Genomic DNA, 21095 nt, shown 5'->3' on the forward strand with positions numbered 1-21095 from the left:
GATCGTGGGTTGCCTTGTGGTTGGATTTTGTTTGTTGTTCTGTATGTTTAAAAGAAACCGTCATGTGGGGTCCGTATGGTGTGGCCATCAACGCGGCTAACTCCTGTATGTTTCCCTTTGCCGCTGCCTGCGTTCTACTGTGTGTATCTTATGCTCCTCTTGTTTGCTAGCGGCCGGCCTGAAGGTTGTAGGCCCATCTTTGTATATTCTTTGAACTTTGTAATAAACGGTTTAAAAAAAAAAATATATATATTGGTTTCTTCCATGAAAGGACGTAAGGACCTTATCTCTTCTAACAGCAATTCCATGGATACTGGTCCTGAGTGTTTTGGAGGTGAAAGAGAATTTGACTTGAGTCTTTTTGTGGTAGATTTAGAATTATCCGTCGTATTCTTGGAAGGATCCATTGGTGTGTCTGAGCCAGACGAATTAAGAGAGTCTGCCAGATGCGAAAAAGCAGAGAAAACCTTAGAGTTCTTCACAAGCTGGGGTTTGGTCGAACGAGGCAGGTGCGACATTGATTTAAGTCTACCCATGTAGTAAAGTCGCGGAATGACTGACACAGTAGATGTCACAGGAGCAAAAATGAAGACAACACAAGATATAGCACAGCAGTAAAACAGGGGAAACTGAATATTTTATGAGAGGAATGCGGCCAATTCCATAGCACTTAAGCAAGAACAGTCGTCAAAGCATATACGAAAAAAGCAAATGAGCCATTCATGGGGAAATCAAGGTATTATGTATACGGCATATATTGCAGAGAATTGGCATCAGCTCACCACATAATGTAAAGCGGGTTTAATCCACATGACAAAGGATAACATGAAGCGCCTCATGACACACCTCTCAGAAATCCGTAGTGAGTAATGGTACCAATAGTAGAGAGCAACCAGGCATGCTTCATATAGACACCTCACCACTCGTAGGCAGATTCAGAGAGCAGCGCAGATATAACAGCTATGAAATTATGCCTTGGAGACCAGCTTAGTAGCAGTCATGTGGAGCAGGGGCACTTCATGAAGAGACGCTATGACTGCGTTGCGCAGAGGACGAGCAGTTCCATAATGCAGAGACTCGGTGCAAGGGAGCAGAAGCAGATGGGTAACTTATGAGCCCATTAAAAGTGTATAGTTAGGCATTTAAAGCGCTGGGCTAACAGTGGAATAACCGCCACAAAACGCGCGTCATTTAGCGAATCCAAGATGGTGGCCGCATACGAGAAGATCTTGTCAGAACTTACAAGTTCCAGTTGCCGTGTCACGAAGTTATGAAAAGAGTCCCAATGACGCTTGGCGAGGCCAGGACATGTTCCGACACCTCTTCAGTCGGTCGTCTTCAGGAGACATAAGCAGGAACCGGCTCGTCTCTCGGCACCGCCTCGGAGCTCTACTCTAGCGCCGCCATCACCCTCAGGCGCCAAGCCATGCCCCCTGGGGCTGCCTTTCTTATTCTGAATGTGAAGTCCCAACATGGAGTATTCCATTGGTTCTCCCCGCTTCCCTGGTGCCACTATGTTTAACATTGTTTGCACTGTCGCCCAGTAGTGCGCTAGCCGCGGGCAGTTCCACAGCATGTGCAGCAAATCCGTGTTAGGAGCTTGACATCTAGGACATGTATCAGACGTGCCCGGAAACATCTTATGTAGCCTACGTGGGGTTAGGTAAGCGCGGTGTACTATCATTAGTTGAATACATTTCAAATTCGGGTTCTGCGATATTTTCCATGGGTATTCTATGAGATGGGCCCATTCTTTATCTGTGAGATCCCGACCCAGATCAGTATTCTATTTTCCACGCAGCACTTGTATTGATGCTGCCGCATGCGTGCAAATTCCCCTTTATAACCACCGAGTCAAGTGGCTACCTCCCCCCATTAAATACTGCATGTGCACCAATGCATGTGTCGGAGGTTCATCTCCATCTGGCGCCCATATGAACCGCACATATCTAACAACATTTGCATGTAGTAAAAATACGTTTTTGGGCACTCCCTGTTCCCTTGCGAAGGTGTCGTGTGTCATCAGTGTTTTATCCAGGAATAGCATGCCTACCGTGGTTACTCTCGCTTCCACCCATACAGAAATGCCTCATAGCGTAACCCATCCCATCAGTAAGGGTAGTCCAAGTAGGGGAATATTTGGGGCATATGGTTTCATTACTTTCGTGTATCGCAGCGCCCCTCTCCAATTCCACAGTGCAGTTTTCACCAAAGGGGGTTGAGGCCCCATAGGTCTATCAGGCAGCAGCATTGTACGAAGCATCCCCCTCTCCCAGTCACGTTGCGACAGTGCAATCTCATGCAAATTACGACCAGCTATCCAGTACGCCAACGATTGCGACTGACCTGCATAGCAGTATGCCTAAAAATCAGGAGCCCCCAGCACCCCCTGTCGCGTTTCCAATTTAAGCTTTGCTAAGCCTATTCTCCTACGTCCCGCCCCCCCATATAAGCTCCACTAGGAGCATGTTCAGCATTTTAAATACATGTGAAGGAACCACAATAGGCAAGTTCGTAAAATAGTAAAGTAGTCTGGGGAGCACCACCATTTTAGCGATGGTGACTCTTCCCACCACGGACAACGGCAGTGATGTCCAAAATGTTATCTGAGTTCGCAGTGCTGTAATAGCCCTTGTTAGGTTCCCGTCTAGAATATCCCTTGCGGTTTTATAAATATGGATACCAAGGTATCGGAACATGACTGTCGCGGTTTTAAATGTCCAACTACCAAACGGTAAGGGATCTACCTGTTCAGCATCTGTAAAGAAATACGCATATGACTTTGTTTCATTAATATCCAATCCAGACAACAATCTGAATTGGCAAAAGGATGGTAGGCAGTGGTTCCAGATCGCCACGAAGATTATTAATATATAAAATGAGGTCATCCGCTTATGCCGAGACAATGTGTGTATTGTGTCCAACCCGTATCCCTCTGTGTCCTGCCGTGCATCTTAGTTTGGTGACAAGTAGCTCCAAAGCCAGCACAAACCGCAATGGAGACAATGGACAGCCCTGCTGTGTACCTCTTTAGAGTGCATATTGTTGCGAAATATGCTCGCTCGTGCGAGCCCATACTGTCGGATCTGTGTACAGGAGCTTTATCCGACTCACATACCCCTCCGGAATACCATACTTTTGGAAAGTACGGAGCATATATCCCCAGTGTAGCGAATCGAAAGCCTGGCATAGATCCAACGACACACAGCCCTGCGGACCCACATCCGTGGGCACACTCACCATAATCTGGTGTAATCTCCTGATGTTAAGGGCCATTCTCCTACTCGGCACAAACCCACATTGGTCCACATGTATCAAAGTCTGTACAAACTGGAGTATTCTGTTCACTAGCAACTTACTAAGAATTTTATAATCCGTATTTAATAGGAAAGTGGGCGATAACCCGCTATATCTCCGCTGTCTCGCCCTGGTTTAGGCAGGGAGACCACCAAGGCCTGCAAAGTTGTGGAAGGAAGTGATCTGGGTCTATAGAGGCCTGAAAAAAAGTTCTCATACTTTTACCTTCTACCTTCCTGGTCTTTAGGTCTGTGGGAGATGTCAGGATGAAGGCTCAGTCTTCATGTGAGGCTGAAATCCTACATTGCTCACACAGGAAGAGTCTGCATCGGATGCATGACAGAACCACGCATGCCATTACCACGCATCCCATTACCACGCATCCCATTACTGCGCATGCCATTACCATGCATGCCATTACCACGCAAGCTTTTATCACGCAATGCCTTTACCATGCACTGCCATTAGCACGCAAGTCTTTACCATGCATATGCCTTACCACACATCTTAACAACTAAAATGTAAGTATGTCAAGTAAGTGAAACCACTCTTGTGTATACACAAACACACAGCTGCTGTCTGGAAAGTTTCAGGATGAACCGTCACGCGGGGCCCAAGAAAAAGGGATGTCCCAAAATGCTTTTTTCCCATGCATTGTTTATGGGGGATTATGCAGTGTTTTCTTTTATTTTTTAACAAAACAGTCCGCACTTCTGAACGTGTTGCACATACATTTGTCAGAAAGCTAACTCCTATCATGCACACCAGATGGTTGTATTAATGTAAGGTAATTATATGTAACTTTATGTTAAAAAAAAAAAAAAAACTTCTGTGAAAAATACAAAGGTTACAGTGACATTATAGTTAGGTTGACATTTTACCCGCACAAAACCTTAGAAATTCAGCAGTTACAGTTATACTTACCTGAAGAAACTTTAACTTGTGCCTTTATGTAACTTTGGGCCACAAGTTATAGTTTCTTAACATAAGTATAACTGCTGAATGTTGATTGTTTTGTGTGGGTAAAACATCAACCTAACTAAAACGTCCCTATAATCAGTTGTTCGAGAGAGAGAGAAAGAGAGAGAATATATATACCCTTATCAACCCCTAAACTTAACCATCCTTCAACCCTTAATATACCCTTACCAGCCACTTCTAAACCCTAAAAGCACCCTTACCACCCAATTCCCTTACCCACTTCTAAACCCTAAAAGCACCCTTACCACCCAATACCTGTACCCACCCCTGACCTGTAAAATGCCCATATATATATATACATACATACATACATACACACATGATATATAATTACGATTTTCGTGTGGTAAAGGTATTGCTCGATAAAGACCACGTTGTAAAGGATATTTCCCCTCTATAGCGGACTAGTTATTTTTTCAGTTGAGGTATCTGTTGCCTGCTGTCTTCAGAGAATGATTAGTAAGTAAATTTTCTAAACTACATTTACTGATGGATGGGATAATGTGTTTTTTCTTACTACCCCAATAAAATAGCAATACCTTAAAATTGTAACCTGTGCATGAAAGTGAAAATGGATGAATTACTAAACCTGCCCCTAGTTTTTGTAGTTTACTATTTTTGTCTCAGTTTATAATTATGCAAAATCAAAACAACAACTTTCATTGCAAACGGCAGAAACCTTACTTGTGTATCAAACATAAATTCACAGTGCATACTACTTTCTGACACACTGTTAATAGTTTTCCATTGTACGAGAAAAGTGTAATATGTTTATGCATTTCAAAGCATACTTTCCCCCTCTGCTTTTCCAGGTTGGTTTTACAAACATAAGTCACATGCTAACACCAAGGGGGCGTGTCTATGCTGAGCTTACTGTTTCTCATTTGACTCCTGGGGAGTTTTTGCTGGTCACTGGTTCTGGATCGGAGCTCCATGATCTGAGGTTTGTGTTTTTTCATTTGTTCCTAAGTTATGTTTGATGATTTCTCTTTTATACCCTTGTGTTTCTTAGACCCTGCTCACTTACCTTTGCTCACTGCATTGCTTCACAACGAAAAAAACTGTCACCAGTACCTTGCTTCTTGCACAGGCCGTGTGCGTGGTCATTGATGTTGTGATGCACTGCAAAATTATTTTTTATTTAAGGTTATTCCAATATTCCAATAATCTTCAACTGTTGCATTTCTGGAGATTCTGTAACCTAGGCATATGTTGAGGTCTTCCTGAATAACTGTCCCCTCCGAGTCCAGAACATGAGCAACCACATGAGTCCTACTGCACTGATGGTTTTAACTTGCTAATTTGGAATTGAGAAAAAAGCAACAACTGATAATTCCCTTCTGTGCTGTGTACTCAGGAACCCTGAACACCACCTATTCAGGAAGGTACCAGATTCTAAGGTTCACACAATGAAATAGCTGCACATTTTTAACAAAACACATATCTACAGGTGACCAGTCTAGATTCCTATCCAGTCGTGAATGGAGACTCTCCCTGAGTGCTTCATATGTCCTCCTCAAGTGTTTACTAGACATCCCACTGGTGTATTCGCTACACTGTTAAGTCAGTATTGCAGTCTCAGTGCACTTGAATAATATTGAGTAGTTGTGAAACTTGCACCACAGAATGACAAAGGAAGTGCAGGCAGGGGCATATAGATGGAACAAGAGGTTCCTCTGGAGCTGCACCCGAGAAATTGGGGTGTGAAGCTCCTGGAACTTTAATGTCTGGTCCTAGCTTCAGTGAATTAAAAATGAACTAGATCTGTGTGTGGTGAATGGCTGTCTCGGTGGTGTGGAGGCATGGACAGCAATAGTCCTGCTGAGAACAATAGACAGGCTTTTGTAAATGCAGGTTGGGAATCAGGTTTCTGTTGTGAAATAAATCATCCTGGGATGTGGGGAAAAATGGCATTACAGAGGATGTAGATACATTAGCAGATGCATTGTAGATGCATTTTCCGGGCAAAAATCCAAATTATGTTGCTTTACTTAGTTCCTTCAATGGGTATAGTGATGCTATGGCAGTTGTAATGGGAGGCATATAGCTTATGTTGGGCACTGCCTCTCATGTCAATGCATTGTCATGAAAATGGCCATGGAATATATAGAACAATTTCCCCCCCTGCTGTAGTTATAAGGATATTGCAACCCACCGAGGAGACCCATAACCATATTGACCATGTAGAGGAACAAGTCTGAAGGCAGTGTTCCTTTATAAGGTCATGGAACTCCAAGGGTACTTACAATAGCCTTATAATGCACAGACAGGAGGTACTTTATTCCTTATAATAAATGGTCACACCATAACCAGTCTCACAAACCACTTACTTGCTTGATGCTTTGCTCTTTCATATGAAAGAGATAGGATATGTTTAGGACTGGATCTTTGTAATCTCGAATAATAAAATTAGAATCTCTAGTGAAACATTAAACACACCAAAAAATAGTTAAATATATATTGCAAAAAGATGTTAGAATCCGTTTAGTAAAGTAAGATTAAAAAACACTTTAGCTCTGGATATGTAGAAACATGCAGAGAGGTTCTGTCTCTTCTGTAGTTATCTAAAGTGTGGAAAAAATAAACGTGTTGCTATAAATGTCTCCTTTCTGCTTATCACAGTTTATCTGGAAAACAGAGCAGAAGCAGAAAACTGTTTCGTGTTTTTTAAAGTATGGCTCAAATTATGCCTTTTGACCTGGAGGGCTGCGCAGATATGGGTCGTACATATCTAACTATCGATGACTCTTCCAACACTGAAAAGACCAGGAACCATTGCATGGAGTAGTTCATTGGTTATGAGGCCTAACATAAAAATAAGCATTATATAGATTTACTGGTGTGGTGCTAAGCCTTGTGACTGCTGTGTGAGGAACCTGCTGATTATGAGTTTCTCTAGCCAAGGGTTGAACTGGTTACTGCATTCACATCAGTGCTCCTTCTTAATTAACTTCAATTTGCGGTACCGCATCTCATAGCCACTATGTTGCTGATCTCTTTGAGATAGTGGTAGGAACCAAGGCCCACAAGGAAATTGATACTAGATGAAAAGCTAGTCAAATACTCCTATGAAAACATTAGCAGGCCTGCCAGAGGTGCAAGTCATAAAGCGAATGCGGAAAATAGGGAGCATGCAGTAGCTGGGCCAATGACTGGTAAACGGGGTGCAACAATACGCATTACATAGGTCTGTAGTTAGAATATCAGAAAGATTCATGCAGAGATTTCGAAATGACGGAATTTCATTTTTCCATTCTCAGTGGAGAACCAGTGTGCTTAAAAAGTAGTTTGATTACCAATTTGATCACATATAATGGCATTTCCAGATTTCCATCATTTATACTAATTGACATTTGCCATAATGTATGTCCTTCCTACACTTTATTAAGCATATTAGCAACACAGAGTACAAAAATAGCACTTCGGATAAATTTGAAGGCAACGGTGCACAACGCAAGTAATCAAGCCTGCAAACCTGTTAGGTTGAGACAGATTTCTTAACTGAGCCCCATTTAAACGCACTGTCTTGCGTCTAATATAGAATATGCTGTAACCCTGACCTGTTGACATGGGGGTTTACTAACATGCCACATGCAGTAGAAGTTTTGCATATTTGTTGAAGATAACTTGTGTTTCAGACACTCACCATTTTTGACACACCCTTACATTCCTTTGAGATCCATTTGCTACCAGAGCAGTCAATGCTGTTTGGAATGTGTTGTTTACATAAACTAATTATTGTGGTGGTGTAGTAGTTAATCAATAATCTGGATTACAAATTCTTAAACCCAGTTTGTGATGTTGTACATGCCTACTCCTCCGGCAGGATGATAGAAGAGGAGGCCGTAAAGAGAGGATATGATGTGCAGATTAAAAATGTGACTGACGAGATTGGCGTCCTTGGCGTAGCCGGACCATTGTCACGAAGTGTCCTCCAGAAGCTGACATCCGAAGATCTCTCCAATTCTAGTTTCAAATTTCTTCAGTCTAAAAACATGAACGTTTCCAACATCCCACTCACTGCTATTAGGATATCATATACAGGTAAGATTTATTTTATTTTCAAGAAAATGAAATAGTGTTAAGTATAAAACATAGCTGCAAGACATGTTTGATGCGGAAGGTACAATAGAGTCCAGGTATTCACCAAGGGAGTCTCTTGATCCGTTTTGAGAGCCCACCTTCATAAATATGAGCAGCATACGTTTCTTGTCACATCAGTGTTGTATCAACTGTCTGCTCCATACTTTAGAGTGGGTTCTCATGCTGTGAGAAAATATTCACCTGTACAGTAGGATTGTCTGTTGGAGGCTGGAGAATAATATGAGGATGTTGCTGGTTATTTCAGTTTATTCTCTTTATGGTTCGTGTTCTGCCCTTCTAAAAAAGAGTACTTTCCAAAACATTTCAATTACAGAAACATAGCCATTCTTTAGAACTCCTTTTGTCTAGTACCTGATTAATCGCAACTGTTGAGGTAGGGCCACCCGTGACGAGAATCAGATAGTGCCTTAGCACTATCAGAGAATCTCCTCAGTTCTGAAGTTCTGCTGCATCCCAATAGTCCCCATCGAAGGCCACATCGGATGCCCACCCACGTCCTGCTGAGACTCCTTTGAGCTCGTATCTACAAACGGACAGCCACTGTAGCTGCCGCTCGCTGTATCCTCTGGACGTGTTTTCACCTTTTCCCCACTGAGCCAACTATCTCAGCTCTGTTCCCTTAAACAAGACCTAGCCATTGCTGCTGCCGCCCATTTCTCACGCGGATGATCGCGTCCTAAAAACCGCCCCATCGGAACACAATTCGTGCTGATCCAACGTGTTCGCCTTCAGCATCTGACCGCCCTGCTCAATCAAGCCCTGTCACGAGTGCGAATAGCTTCTCCCGCCGACACTCGTAGGCATTGTCAATTTATACCAGGCAACTCCTTCTCAAATTTTAGTCCTGATGATGATCCCACTGTACTAGGAGCTAGGGATCGAAACTTCGTCGACTTTCTATAACAGTACCACAATTTTATCCACTGTGAAAATGTTTTGTGGTTTCTGCTGGGCTGTGCTTACTTAAGTTGATTATTGTTTTGTAAGCCCCCTTGTTTGCTCCTAAAACCTTTTGCCTGTTATTTCCTTCCACTTTAATCTGACTTTCTTTTCTCCTTTTGAAAACTTGGTACAGGATTGTGCCCTTGTTTGATTACTCTTCATTTCCCTATTTCTAATTTTAAAAAAACTTTAGAATAAATGTTTTTTTGTCCGGCTGGACTTAGGAGGAATACACATAGGTCTCATTGTAGTCTATGTTGCAACAGTTTTTTTCAATTTAGTTTATGCTAAGGACCATTGTTCTTAAAATTGCATCCCAATACGGCATCCCCTTTGGTTCCATTTTTGGGAAATTTGAACTAGAACTTTTTTTATTTATTTTTTTTATTTATTTTTTTTTAAAGTTTTTATTGAAATTAGACAAATCAAATAATACAGAGTTTGCGGCTGTGTGATCCACAAATAACAAATCAGTAGCAGCATTGTGACATTTCCGGTCCGTAGATAAACAATACCACATCATGAATGCAACCGACAACAAGACCCCATCTACCAATCCATCATCAACACTTGCCCGAACCTGAACCAGGGGGATCCCTGACCCGTGAGCTGTCTCCAGGGTACCAAAGACGTCCCCCTCCCCCGCCCTCATTTCTAACCTGGGAAAACGCCACGCGGTGTACAGTACCTGACCCCAGGAGCTTAATATCCCTGCGTCGACACCCCAGCAGGACCCCTACATCTGCGTAATAGTGGGTTGGTACGACCTACCCCATTCCAGTGGGAGCTATTCCGGGATTCTGGGATGGTGGGGTCGAGCCAGGCAAGCCTGCAATGTATGTTTTATAAGGGCCCCAGATGTCCCTAGGCCGCGCTATCGTTCGGAGGAGACTAGAGTAGATCTCGCTATTCGTGCTGCAGAAAGCCATGGCTGTAAGCCATGTCTTGGACGTGGGAGCTGTCTTCCTCCCCCAGTGCTTTGCTATCTCCCGCTTGGCCAGAAGAAGCCCTAGCGAGGCCAGTTTACGGACATTCTTTGGGAAATTGACCGTATAACCCAACAGTGCGACCTCAGGAGTGGGAATGAGTGTAAGCCCTAGCATCTCTTCTAGGATCTTGTGAACCTGAGCCCAGAATGTCTGCAGTCTCGGACACGTCCAGGCCATGTGTGCAAAATCGGCATGTGGTGCAGCGCATTTCCAGCAGGCGTGCGGCCGCGCGGGATCAATGGCATGGAGTCTAACCGGGGTCATATACCAACGGCGCAGGAATTTATAATGTAGGAGTTTGTGACGGCTATTCAATGACACTGTGTCTGTGACCTTGCAACATGCCGTCCATTGTTCGTCCGTGATAGGCCTACCAAGGTCTGTCCCCCACTCCTCCCGCGCACGATCATCCGCACAGGGGACCCGCGCCGCGCATTCCTTGTACAGCTTGGAAACAATATGTGCCCCCGTATCGGCGTCAATCAGGATGGTGAGAGGTTCAAGGGAGGCCGGCTCGAGGGGGAATCCCTGAATCTCCGCCCGGGCGGCGCAATAGAGCCGGCGAAGAACGAACCGGTCCATGAATGTAGCGTCACTTAATCGCGCGTCCTCTGACGCCGAGAAAATGTGCCCACCCGGGTACAAGTCCCCGATCCTGGTGAGGTCAAATTTCGTCAACGTTCGTCGCACTAGTGCTTCATCCGTGCCGGGTAACAGCCCAGGGTTGGGTATCGGGAACTAGAACTTTAGTGAAATTTCAGTGCAAAACCATGTCTCCAAGTTTCTTTATACTTATTATTTCTTTCTTGTCCTTGAGTAATAAGTTTACTCTTTTTGGCTGTATTTTTTGGGGGGTTCAAGGCGGACACAGTTAATAGATGGCTGCTCCCCCTCCCCTCGGTTTCATGCAGGAACTGAATGTCATACCTGTGGATATCACATCAGGCCTCTTCTTGTGGGCTGTACATGGTGATAGCTAGATATGTCCTTTGGAATATGCTGTCGCAAATGAGCAAGGCAGGTCTGTTTCATGAGTCAGTGATGTTTTTACATGTGCTGTGACCCACCCATCCACAGGAAAGAGACTTCCTTCCAAGGATGGTGTATGGTAACTACTTCCAAGAAGGATGCCGCGGATGCTTGGAGCTTTTCAGAATGGAATGCACACCCTAAGGAGTTACTGTGGAGACAAACTCCCAGGATAACGACTATGCTCATTTACACTCGCCACCTTAATCAGACGAAATGCTCTTCTTTATTAGCCATTATTGAGGATGGATGATGGTGACTCATACGTGCACATGCTCTAAAGTCTTGTTAAACTTCAACTAGATGCCAAATGATGGTCAGTCGTGCTCTGTCCGAATTAGTTAGCCTCAGTAGGTTATTCAGGCCCGGTTAAATTACTTGTGCTAGAGCACAATATCTTGGTACAGGTTAATCCAGCAATTGATGTACAGCTATTTAGCTTTTAGTCTTTTTATTGAGCTTAGATCATGAATATAATAAAACATGACTCCAAGAGCACAAAAGGCTCTAATGACCCATTAATAAACAGTTAAACTCAATCTCTATCCTAGGTGTAACCTACCCTCTATAAACCTTCATTTAACAAGAGTTTTAAACCTGGAAAATGAGGACAGACATTATAATATACATTGAAAAAGATGTCCCACCTGACCAGCTTGTTGGCCAAAAACAGAAGAACTTTGTTTTCCTGCAGGGTCCACAAGGGAGTCCAACAATAGCCCAGTGGGCCCTATGTTTTTCAGAGATCCTCAAACGGATCAACATGGTCTTTTGTCATTACCTTCATGAATTCTTTGACTGCCTCTACCTCAGTAAAAACGTATTGCTTTTTTTCATGCTAGATCTTCAACCTAACTGGGTGCTACAGAGAGGTTTTGATTCCTGAGTTAAATAACTCCTTTTTGATGACCTTTAAGTTTTTGTTGTAGCGCTGCATAGAGTGGCTTTAGTCTGGGAAAAGCAGGACATGTTTGCTTTCAACAGTGGTTGCTCCATTATTAGATCCCCCTTATTAAGACCATTTCTCTCTCATGACTGTTTCTCTCTCAAATGCATTGTTCAGCTTTGCAGTTACAGTGCATCCAACTTCCTCACTGAGGACTTGGTAGGGAGGCAGCACTCCTTACCAACCCCCTCTCTTGGAGAAACATCTGCAGGGAGGATCTCAGTATTGAGAAACCATGGATCGTAGTAGCTAAAGTTTCCTCACCTGGTTAATGCATCGGCGCGCCAAACAGTCGAATGTTAGCCGCTTTCTAGGTGTTAAGTCAGTAGGTCCACACGCACTGGTATACCACAGACTTTAACGGTTTTAGTTGGTCTTAACTGTCTCCGCCATCACTCCACTATCGCTGTGCCACAATAACTGTTGTGAAGAGGAAGACTTCCTCTTCTCTCTTGTGCTTTTCCTAAAGAAACTAATAATTGAAAACAAAAACTGATAAAAGTAAGTAGGATATAATAGAAATAAGTAACTTTTTTTTAGCTGTAATTGTTTGCCCCAATGGCTGTCCTACAAAAGTAATATACAGTTATGCCTGTCAGAATCTTGCAACCACAGTGATATGTAGTGTTTGGTGGTTGTTCAAAAACACGATACACAGAGCAATCAACCGAGCTACAGCTTACAATGCTTTTGTACCATCCAGGCCTCAATTCATATGGCAAAATCTAATGAGTGTATAAATAGGAAGTTTATACATTTGTTTGAATGCTTTCAAGAGTTTGCGAATAGTGGTTGTTTTTGGGGTTACTTATGTGACTGGGGGCATTTAAAATATTTCCTTGGTATTTGTCTCTCTGGGGATGCGTGTAGCTGTGATATTTAGGCCAAGGAAGGATCAACAGGTGCCAAGGGAATCCTACCTACCCTAGTCATTTTTTAGAATGACACCACCTGTCAGAGTCCAGGAAGGTGTGGCACATGTGCATTGTAACCTTTTCTTATCCACAATGTATTGCAAACATAAAACTTCAAAATTAAATATTTTCATAACATTTTTTAGATGGAATTTGCCAGGATCTAGAAAACTTGTTCCATGCAGCATTTCCACACGAGGGAATCAAAAGGGAATCCTTTTGGTCGGCGCACCAGAGGGAAACCTCCCCCCTTAGCGCCGGGATGCGACGTCCGTAATATTCTCAGAAGAAGTGTGGATAAAATGAACATTACGTCCACTGCACTTCAGTGGTTTATTGTACTGGTACAGTTAATGGGAAACATGAACTACACAATTCTCTCAACCTCTGGAAACCAGTTCTATAATTAATATTGTTGCCTATGAAAAGCCGGAGGTCCAGGAGGTTCAGAGAGGAAAGCTGTGACCCATTTCTTTCCCCACCCACTACCAGTGTGAGAGCCAGTACCATATCATTCACTAGCAAAACCCTGATCACCTTAATCTAGCATCTTTTGTTATGAGCCACGTCTCCTTGGTAACACATTTCTTTGGGAGTTATCATTAACCTGCAGTTATGGTAGCACCGTTAGTTTTCCATATGAAGCCAGCACCCACTGCAACATAAGGCATGTTGCACATTTTCCTGTGTCCCTCCTTACCACTACTTACCTGTAGAGCTTTCACTTTCCATTTGCATTAGGTATCTGAATGCTTGCAGAGGCACCACCTCAGTATGGCCTCCTTGGACAGGTAGCTGAGAGACTGGGTGAGGCTGTAGTCCATGATGCTGGCCCTCCAGGACCCCTGGAGCTAGCTGAGCCCAGTCCATTGTTGTATACCGGAATACCACAACCATACATCATTTCCCAAATGTATAATTTGCGTCCTTGTCAGTCTTTTCAAAAACTGACTCAGATGACCTCTCATGAGTTCTGCCAGTCTCGGGATGATTTTTACTCATTACCACCTTACTCTTGAGGATGGCGTTTGTCAGCAACTCAACAGATCTCCCCACTTGATTGCATCTGTGCAAACCAATGGAAAGGTATTTGGGCAAGTGAGCCTTCTGCGTGCCAACTTGAATGTCTGGTCAATGCTCCAGAATGCAGAAAATGCCATGTGGCCTGAATGGGCCACTGCATCGAATTTGACCGCATTTAATATTTTAGAATGAATCCGCCCACCCCATTTTATATAAATGTCATATTTGCAAATGAAAATGCCTCCTTCTCTTTCTGGCACTTGTAGAGACCACGTATTATCTACCTTAAAACGCTGGCACGTGCAGCCTGCGTGGTTCTCGAAATGGGATTCCTTGATCACATTTGAACAGGCACGACCATCTAGAACCATAAAATATGGACCATTTGACTTTTAAATAGAGATGTTACGCATTTAATGAAAACACATTTACATAACGTCCTTTATATTGAGATTTGGAAGCCATGTTTCAGGGAGCAGTACAATAACTTTTTGTACTACAAATTAAGTTAAAACAATTCTTTGTTTAATTTGCAAGTTGTAAATGTATTTCACATCACCTGGCAGCTTATTTTCAGGGTGTAGTCACTCATTTTTACTGCGCTATGCATCTAGGTAATTCAAGGGTGATTCGATAAAACCTTTTCATATTAAAAACAAATATTTGTGATTTTCACAATGTACGGAGGCCACGAAGAGTGCCCAGGACAGAGCTTGCAATACCTTAATGAAATATCATTTTTTTTCAACCCTTTTGACTCTCTGAAAGACTGTTTCTCCAGAACTGCGTCATTCCTACTTCCAAATGCTTACTTATTCCCTGTAATCAAGCTGGGAGTTCTTAGCAGGGAACTTGAACAGCAGTGACAGTTAACATTTATTTTAAAGACCTTTGTATTGGGATTTTAGTTAATTGCCCAATAATGCAAACATAGAAGTAGCTCTGCTTTCATTTGTTAGGCTGCACCATCTTTGAAGACCATTAGAGAATCGATCAGTCTGCGCTGCTGTGCTTCTAGCCATGCATACAAGTCCCTCCTCCTCTCGACAGACCCTGGGATTGGTCTCCGCCTCCGTCCCATATTTTACGAATCGTTTGGGGGCATACTGTGGCAGTGTAGATAGACCACTACCGTCCCTACAGCAGTCTATACCCGCTTTCCATTTAGTAATGCCTGGGAAGTCTGGTTTCCTTTCGTTTTGTGCAATGTCCCATTTTGTTAGAACCTACCCCAGTCCTAGCCCTAAGGATGCTTTTTAACGCTCAATTCCTCCAGAACATTCAACAGTGCTATCTGAGGGGTAAACATGGCATGACTGCCAAAGCACAGTGTTTAAGATGTGTTTTATGTCCCCTGTAGGACTTAGTGGTGCAAAGGCTGCACTCCACACTGTATGGTAGAAATCCCTGACCTCCGTTAGACACCGGAAGCAGAGTCTATATTCATAGGGCATGGCCTTTACCTGGTATAGTATAGTCGGTGTAAGAATTTGAACTGTATAAGGCAGAATCGTCCCGAGACCACTATAGTCCTGGGTAGGTCTTGCCAATCTGTGCCCGCTAATGTGCCTTCCTGATTCCCATGCGTGCCAGAAGGTGCCTGGTGTGTGTTGATAATCCATGATCTGCAGACCCTAGAGATCTTTTTCTGCTTCCCGAAGGTGCCGACTTAGTCAACAAGTCTGTGTTAGCAAGGTAAGAAATTGTGGCATGTCTGAGCTGTAGATGCATATAAAATTGGTTCTGAATGAGCACAAATTCCTCAACAGGTGACATACGGTATTGTGCCTTATTTTGCTTCCTATCTATCCATCATCCAATTGAAATCACATCCTATTGCTCTCAGACCCAGTGGAGCCTCCAGAAGAATAGATCTGGAGAGCTAGGGGAAGGATTCTGACACAGGAGGCAGGGTGTATCCGTTCTGTATTGTGACAACCTTCCCATAATGTAGCTGTGAACCATGAAATATCTATACAGACGATTGAGCCCCGAATGAAATGAGAACTGGTGCTCGATCAACACTACTACTCCACTTCAGACTCGGGTGAAGCCTGCATGTTAGATCGAGTTATACCAATACTGACTTAAGAACCCACAGTTGTGTCAAGGCATCTGTGTCTCTTGGAGTGGCAATAAACATGAGCCATATTTTTTGACTGCTTTCATCACTGTCCTCTTTTCCCCCTTATCTAGAAGGACATTGACAATCCAGGAGATGCCGGGAGTGGAGTGGTTCTGCCTCCTGCGTCGCCCCTGCCCTTTGTCCTGTCATGATAAAGTAGCAGTGTATTGTAGAGAATGTACAGCTCAGGGTATGATAACTCAAACTCCCTATGAACAACTTAACACAACCATTTCACCACTCCTGCACCATATACCATTATAGTAAAGCATATGACATACAACCATACATGGCAACCCCCTAGCTAGCTCCTTCTCCTCTCCTATTCCCCAAGCAGTCCCTTTCATACAATTCAGTAGAAGTCACAGTGAATCCAATGTTGGGCCTGTCCTCCACCCATTCTCAAGCCGCTTCTGGCATATCAAAGAAAAGGGCTACGGCCTGGTGGATGACTTTGGGTGCAGTGACATATAGCGAAGATTCAGCACCTGCAGCTTCTGTTTGCCCCTTCAACTAACTTTCACTGATGCTACTCTAGTCTTGTGTTATCTGGAAATATCAGGATGCGGTTGAATCATATTGAATCATGTCAGGGCATGTCTTCTCTATCTTGCTACTTCAGAATGCACACTATCATGGACCAAGGGGTAGCTGTAAGTGGTGGACTCTGAGTGAGGGCCAGATATACTTGTTCTACCACAAAACTCTGAATGACTGTTGGCCGCAATATCCTTCAGAAAATCTTCCTAGCCAGAAATGCTGTTCTCCATCTCCAGGCCCTGTAGACTGTGTTTCTGTGGTCTTGTTACAACTATGTGACATCCAGACCCACTTTTCTTATTTGTGTTACACCAGGGATGTTTTGGAGGATTGAATGGCTTATAGAACTATTTCTGTAGAATTGCTGGTGTCTCCTTTTTTAGGCCGGTAGTTCACTGAGTCAAATGCAGCTCTGTTGGTTCCCATCGATGGAATAGTGTTCTATGAATATTTGTTGAATTTTCAATGGAAGAAGTCCTGAGTTGTCCTTCGCCTGGTAAAGAACATTTTGGGCATCGAGCTCTGCATTCATTAATTCAAACCTGCCTGGATCCTGGTCCTACATCCGCCAAGCCCTCAGGGGAGGATATTTGAAGTTCCAGTTCAGCATAGAAAGTCTGTTGGGGGCACAGTTAAGATGTGACAACCATCTTGTCTGCTCCGATCACTGCTCCTGTTAACATTCATTGTGACACTCATAGCGTAGCACCTAGACTAACCTGTCAAACTCATTATGTGAGTCCAACTATAGCCAATAAGGTGGAGAGGCTCTTGGCTCCACGTTCACATGCAAGAGGCAGTCTTATGGCACTAGTGGTACCAGTTCATGTGAAAAGTTTTGTCCCTACAGAGAATGTGGTGGATTTGGCTCCTCACAATCCTACAACACCAGCAACAAACTTGGAGTATACAGTTTACATAGAAGAGAAGACCAGAGGAGGTGATGAGGCAATCGAGAACACGATTTTTTGTGTACCCATAAGCAGGAGTAATGAGTCCTCATTTACTGATATTGTAACAAATAATGTTGCATAAATACAGTTTTCAGAATAATACAATCTGGGCACCTGCTAATGTTTTACACAGATACCATGTCCAAAGCTGCCAAAAAGGGATAATAACTAGCCTGTTTCTACTGCAAGAGGAACTCTGAAAAGATTTCTAAATTAGATGAGTCTAAAAGGATCCCAGGCTTAAAGGGTGGAAGGATTTTATTCACAATTATTTGTGTCCGCCACATGCTCTTCAACATCTACATGGCCACCTTCACTACCATAGTCAGAAAGCACGGACTCAGCATGGTATCCTACGGCGATGACACCCAGCTCATCCTCTCCCTCACCAAGGAACCCGACATCCTGAGACATAGCTTTCAGAAAGGAATGAAAGACATCGCATCCTGGATGAACAGCAGCTGCCTGAAGCTCAACTCAGAGAAAACGGAAGTCCTCATCCTCTGATCCATCCCCTCCGCATGGGACAATACCTTGTGGCCCACTGCCCTCGGCAACCCTCCCACACCCACGGACCACACTCGCAACCTAGGCATCATACTCGACTCCTCCCTCACCATGAACCGACAGATCAACGCCGTTTCTTCCACATGCTTCAATACTCACTGCATCCTCTGCAAGACCTTCAAATGGATCCCCCCAAATCCAGAAAGGCCATCACCCACGCACTCATAGCCAGCAGACTGGACTACGGGAATCCCTCTATGCCAGGATCAACAAATCGCTTCTACTCCAGACCATTTAGAATAGTGCAGCCAGACTCGTCCTCGGCATCCCACGACAAGACGATATCGCCCAACATCTGTGAGACCTCCACTGGCTCCCCGTCGAAAAGAGAGAGTGACCTTCAAGTTGCTCACTCACGCCTACAAATCCCTCCACAACACCGGACATCAATACCTCCACGAAAGAATCTTTCTGCACACCCATGAGAGATTGCCGCTCCGCCGACCTTGCCCTGGCCGAAATCACATGCATCTGCAGATCCAGAACGGAAGAAAGAGCCTTATCCAACATCACGGCCAAGACCTGGAACAAACCCCCCCTCAGCATCAGACGGGCCCCCACTGTGCAAGCATTCAGGAAGAGCCTCAAGACCTGGCTCTTTGGATTAGACATAGCTGCACAAGCCCCCACTCCCCCCAGCGCCTTGAGACCCTCACAGGTGAGTAGTGCGCTTTACAAATCCCTGAATGATTGATTGATTGAAAGTAGTCAGGAGAATGGAGACCAATTTTAGACCTCAAATACTGAACAAGTACTTCTTATCTACTGAAAGCTTCAGAATGTTCATGATGCAAGACATCCTCCAGGTCCTGCCAATGGGTATTATTTTGGTAACCATAGAACTCCACAACCCTAAATTCCATATTCTTATCCACCCCAAGCACACAATGTGAAAGGTTTATATTTTTGTGCATCATTGACTTGACTATTTTCTAGCTCGATTACACTTGTACACCGATATAATACTATTGCTTTTGATGTGTAGAAATGTGGTTTTCTAATATGTGATAACTAGGCCTTAATTTTGGGATAAATGCCATCTTTTCCAAAATGAAAGTCATTCTGTTATTTATGCTTCTTCCCATTGCCCAGGTATTTCCTTGCAAATTCTGCATTACACAGTCAAGCTGAGATGTACTAGTTCCACTGTCCTTGTTTATTTTGCTCTCAATTAATGTTTCCCCAACTGAGTCACAACCTGCAGCTTTCGTTCCAAAGTTATCCGCTCATTTACTTTGCCTTATTCAATCAAATAACACATTAATGTATCTAGTTTGCTGTCATCTCTGAATGACATTAGCATAGAGGGTGCTGAATAACTATTCATGTAATGGGATAGGGCTTAGGTGGAAGGCAATAGGATATTTACTTTTCATGTGCTCTGATTTGCTGATGAAATGACACATTTACTCACACCACAGTGATTCTGCAGTTTATACATTATTTTGGCTATGAAATTACACATACACATGATTTTGAGGGTGAGCCAGTAGGCTTCCTGTTCTACTAGGGACGCTGCCCGTTATTCTCCTGATTGAACCCTTTAATTTTTTTTTATTGATCTTGTAATCAGTTATTCAGTGTGCCCATAGGCCTAATAAATCATATTTTCAGATTTTTGATTGATTGGGAGGTGCCTTAGTGGAGGACACATTGCTTCATAAAATTGAGGTTTAACACTGTCTCCGATCCAGTGAATGTGGGCATTCTGATTGAGGTAAAAGTTTGCGATGTCTAAAATTTGTGGGTATCCTGCGCACAGAAAATATTTGGGGTGTCTAAACATTCGGGGTATACCACAAACCCGCGGTCAACAATCAACGCTACCAATTAATGGTGCCTCCATTAGGCCTAAAGTTTATGCCACAGATTTTCACAAAAAGTTTGGTCCCTTATCTGTGATAGTCAGGGGTCCACATATATTTTCCCTTGACAGTTGGCTATTAGAGCACCAAAGGAGTCTAGCAGTCACATCAGTACCTATTCAAGGTCTCACATTGAACACTCCCAAATAAGTGTCACCAAAAATGTCCATGGTTTTTCTCAGACCCCTGCACTTTCTGATGATAGACCAAGAATGCTTATCTCCCTAACACAGAATATACAATCAATCTAGATCCCCACAGTAATAAAGATCTGCTTTGGTGGCAAAGGGAAGAAAATATGTGGGAAGGCAAGACTCCGCTTCCACAATAACCCTATTTGTTCCTGACACTGGATGCCTCCTTGGAAAACCTGGGCACTCACTTGCAAATGTTTGTTGTAGATGCTCAGTAGATTTGAGAAATCACAAGTCCACATAAACATTTTGGAATTTGGAGCAGTTAGGCTGCTGTTCAAGGCATTCCTGCCAAAGATAAAAGAAAAAGAAATCAAAACCAAAATACCGCATAACTTACCTATTTTCTATTTGGAAGAAGAGTGGTACCAACTCACTTCTGTCTGAGGGATTGCAACAACTGTGACACTGGACGAACAAACAGTCAAAGTGGAGCATATTCCTGCTCCACTGAATGATCTAGCTTATACACTTATCAGACAAAAATCAGCATGTCACGAATTGCAACTGGACAACTGGTTGCTGGAACTAATGTTTTATCTTTGGAGTCACTCCCCTGGTATTTCTTCATAACCCTACAGAATGTAAAATGCCTTTTATTTGCCAGCTGAGTGTGACACTTGAGC

The 21095-nt window shown here is 43.4% G+C and overlaps 1 protein-coding gene across 1 annotated transcript in view; it reads left to right on the top strand.

Annotated features, from left to right (window-relative positions):
• The window catches only part of DMGDH (dimethylglycine dehydrogenase), a 530714-nt gene that overhangs the window by 350843 nt on the left and 158776 nt on the right, over nucleotides 1-21095 (top strand). The window contains exons 11-12 of the mRNA XM_085632255.1: nucleotides 5091-5221; nucleotides 8105-8322. Of these exons, the coding sequence (XP_085488381.1) occupies nucleotides 5091-5221; nucleotides 8105-8322 (349 nt within the window). The remainder of the gene's footprint in view (nucleotides 1-5090; nucleotides 5222-8104; nucleotides 8323-21095) is intronic.

Source organism: Triturus cristatus, chromosome 2_1 (genome assembly GCF_964204655.1).
Source record: "Triturus cristatus chromosome 2_1, aTriCri1.1, whole genome shotgun sequence".
Taxonomy (NCBI): domain Eukaryota; kingdom Metazoa; phylum Chordata; class Amphibia; order Caudata; family Salamandridae; genus Triturus; species Triturus cristatus.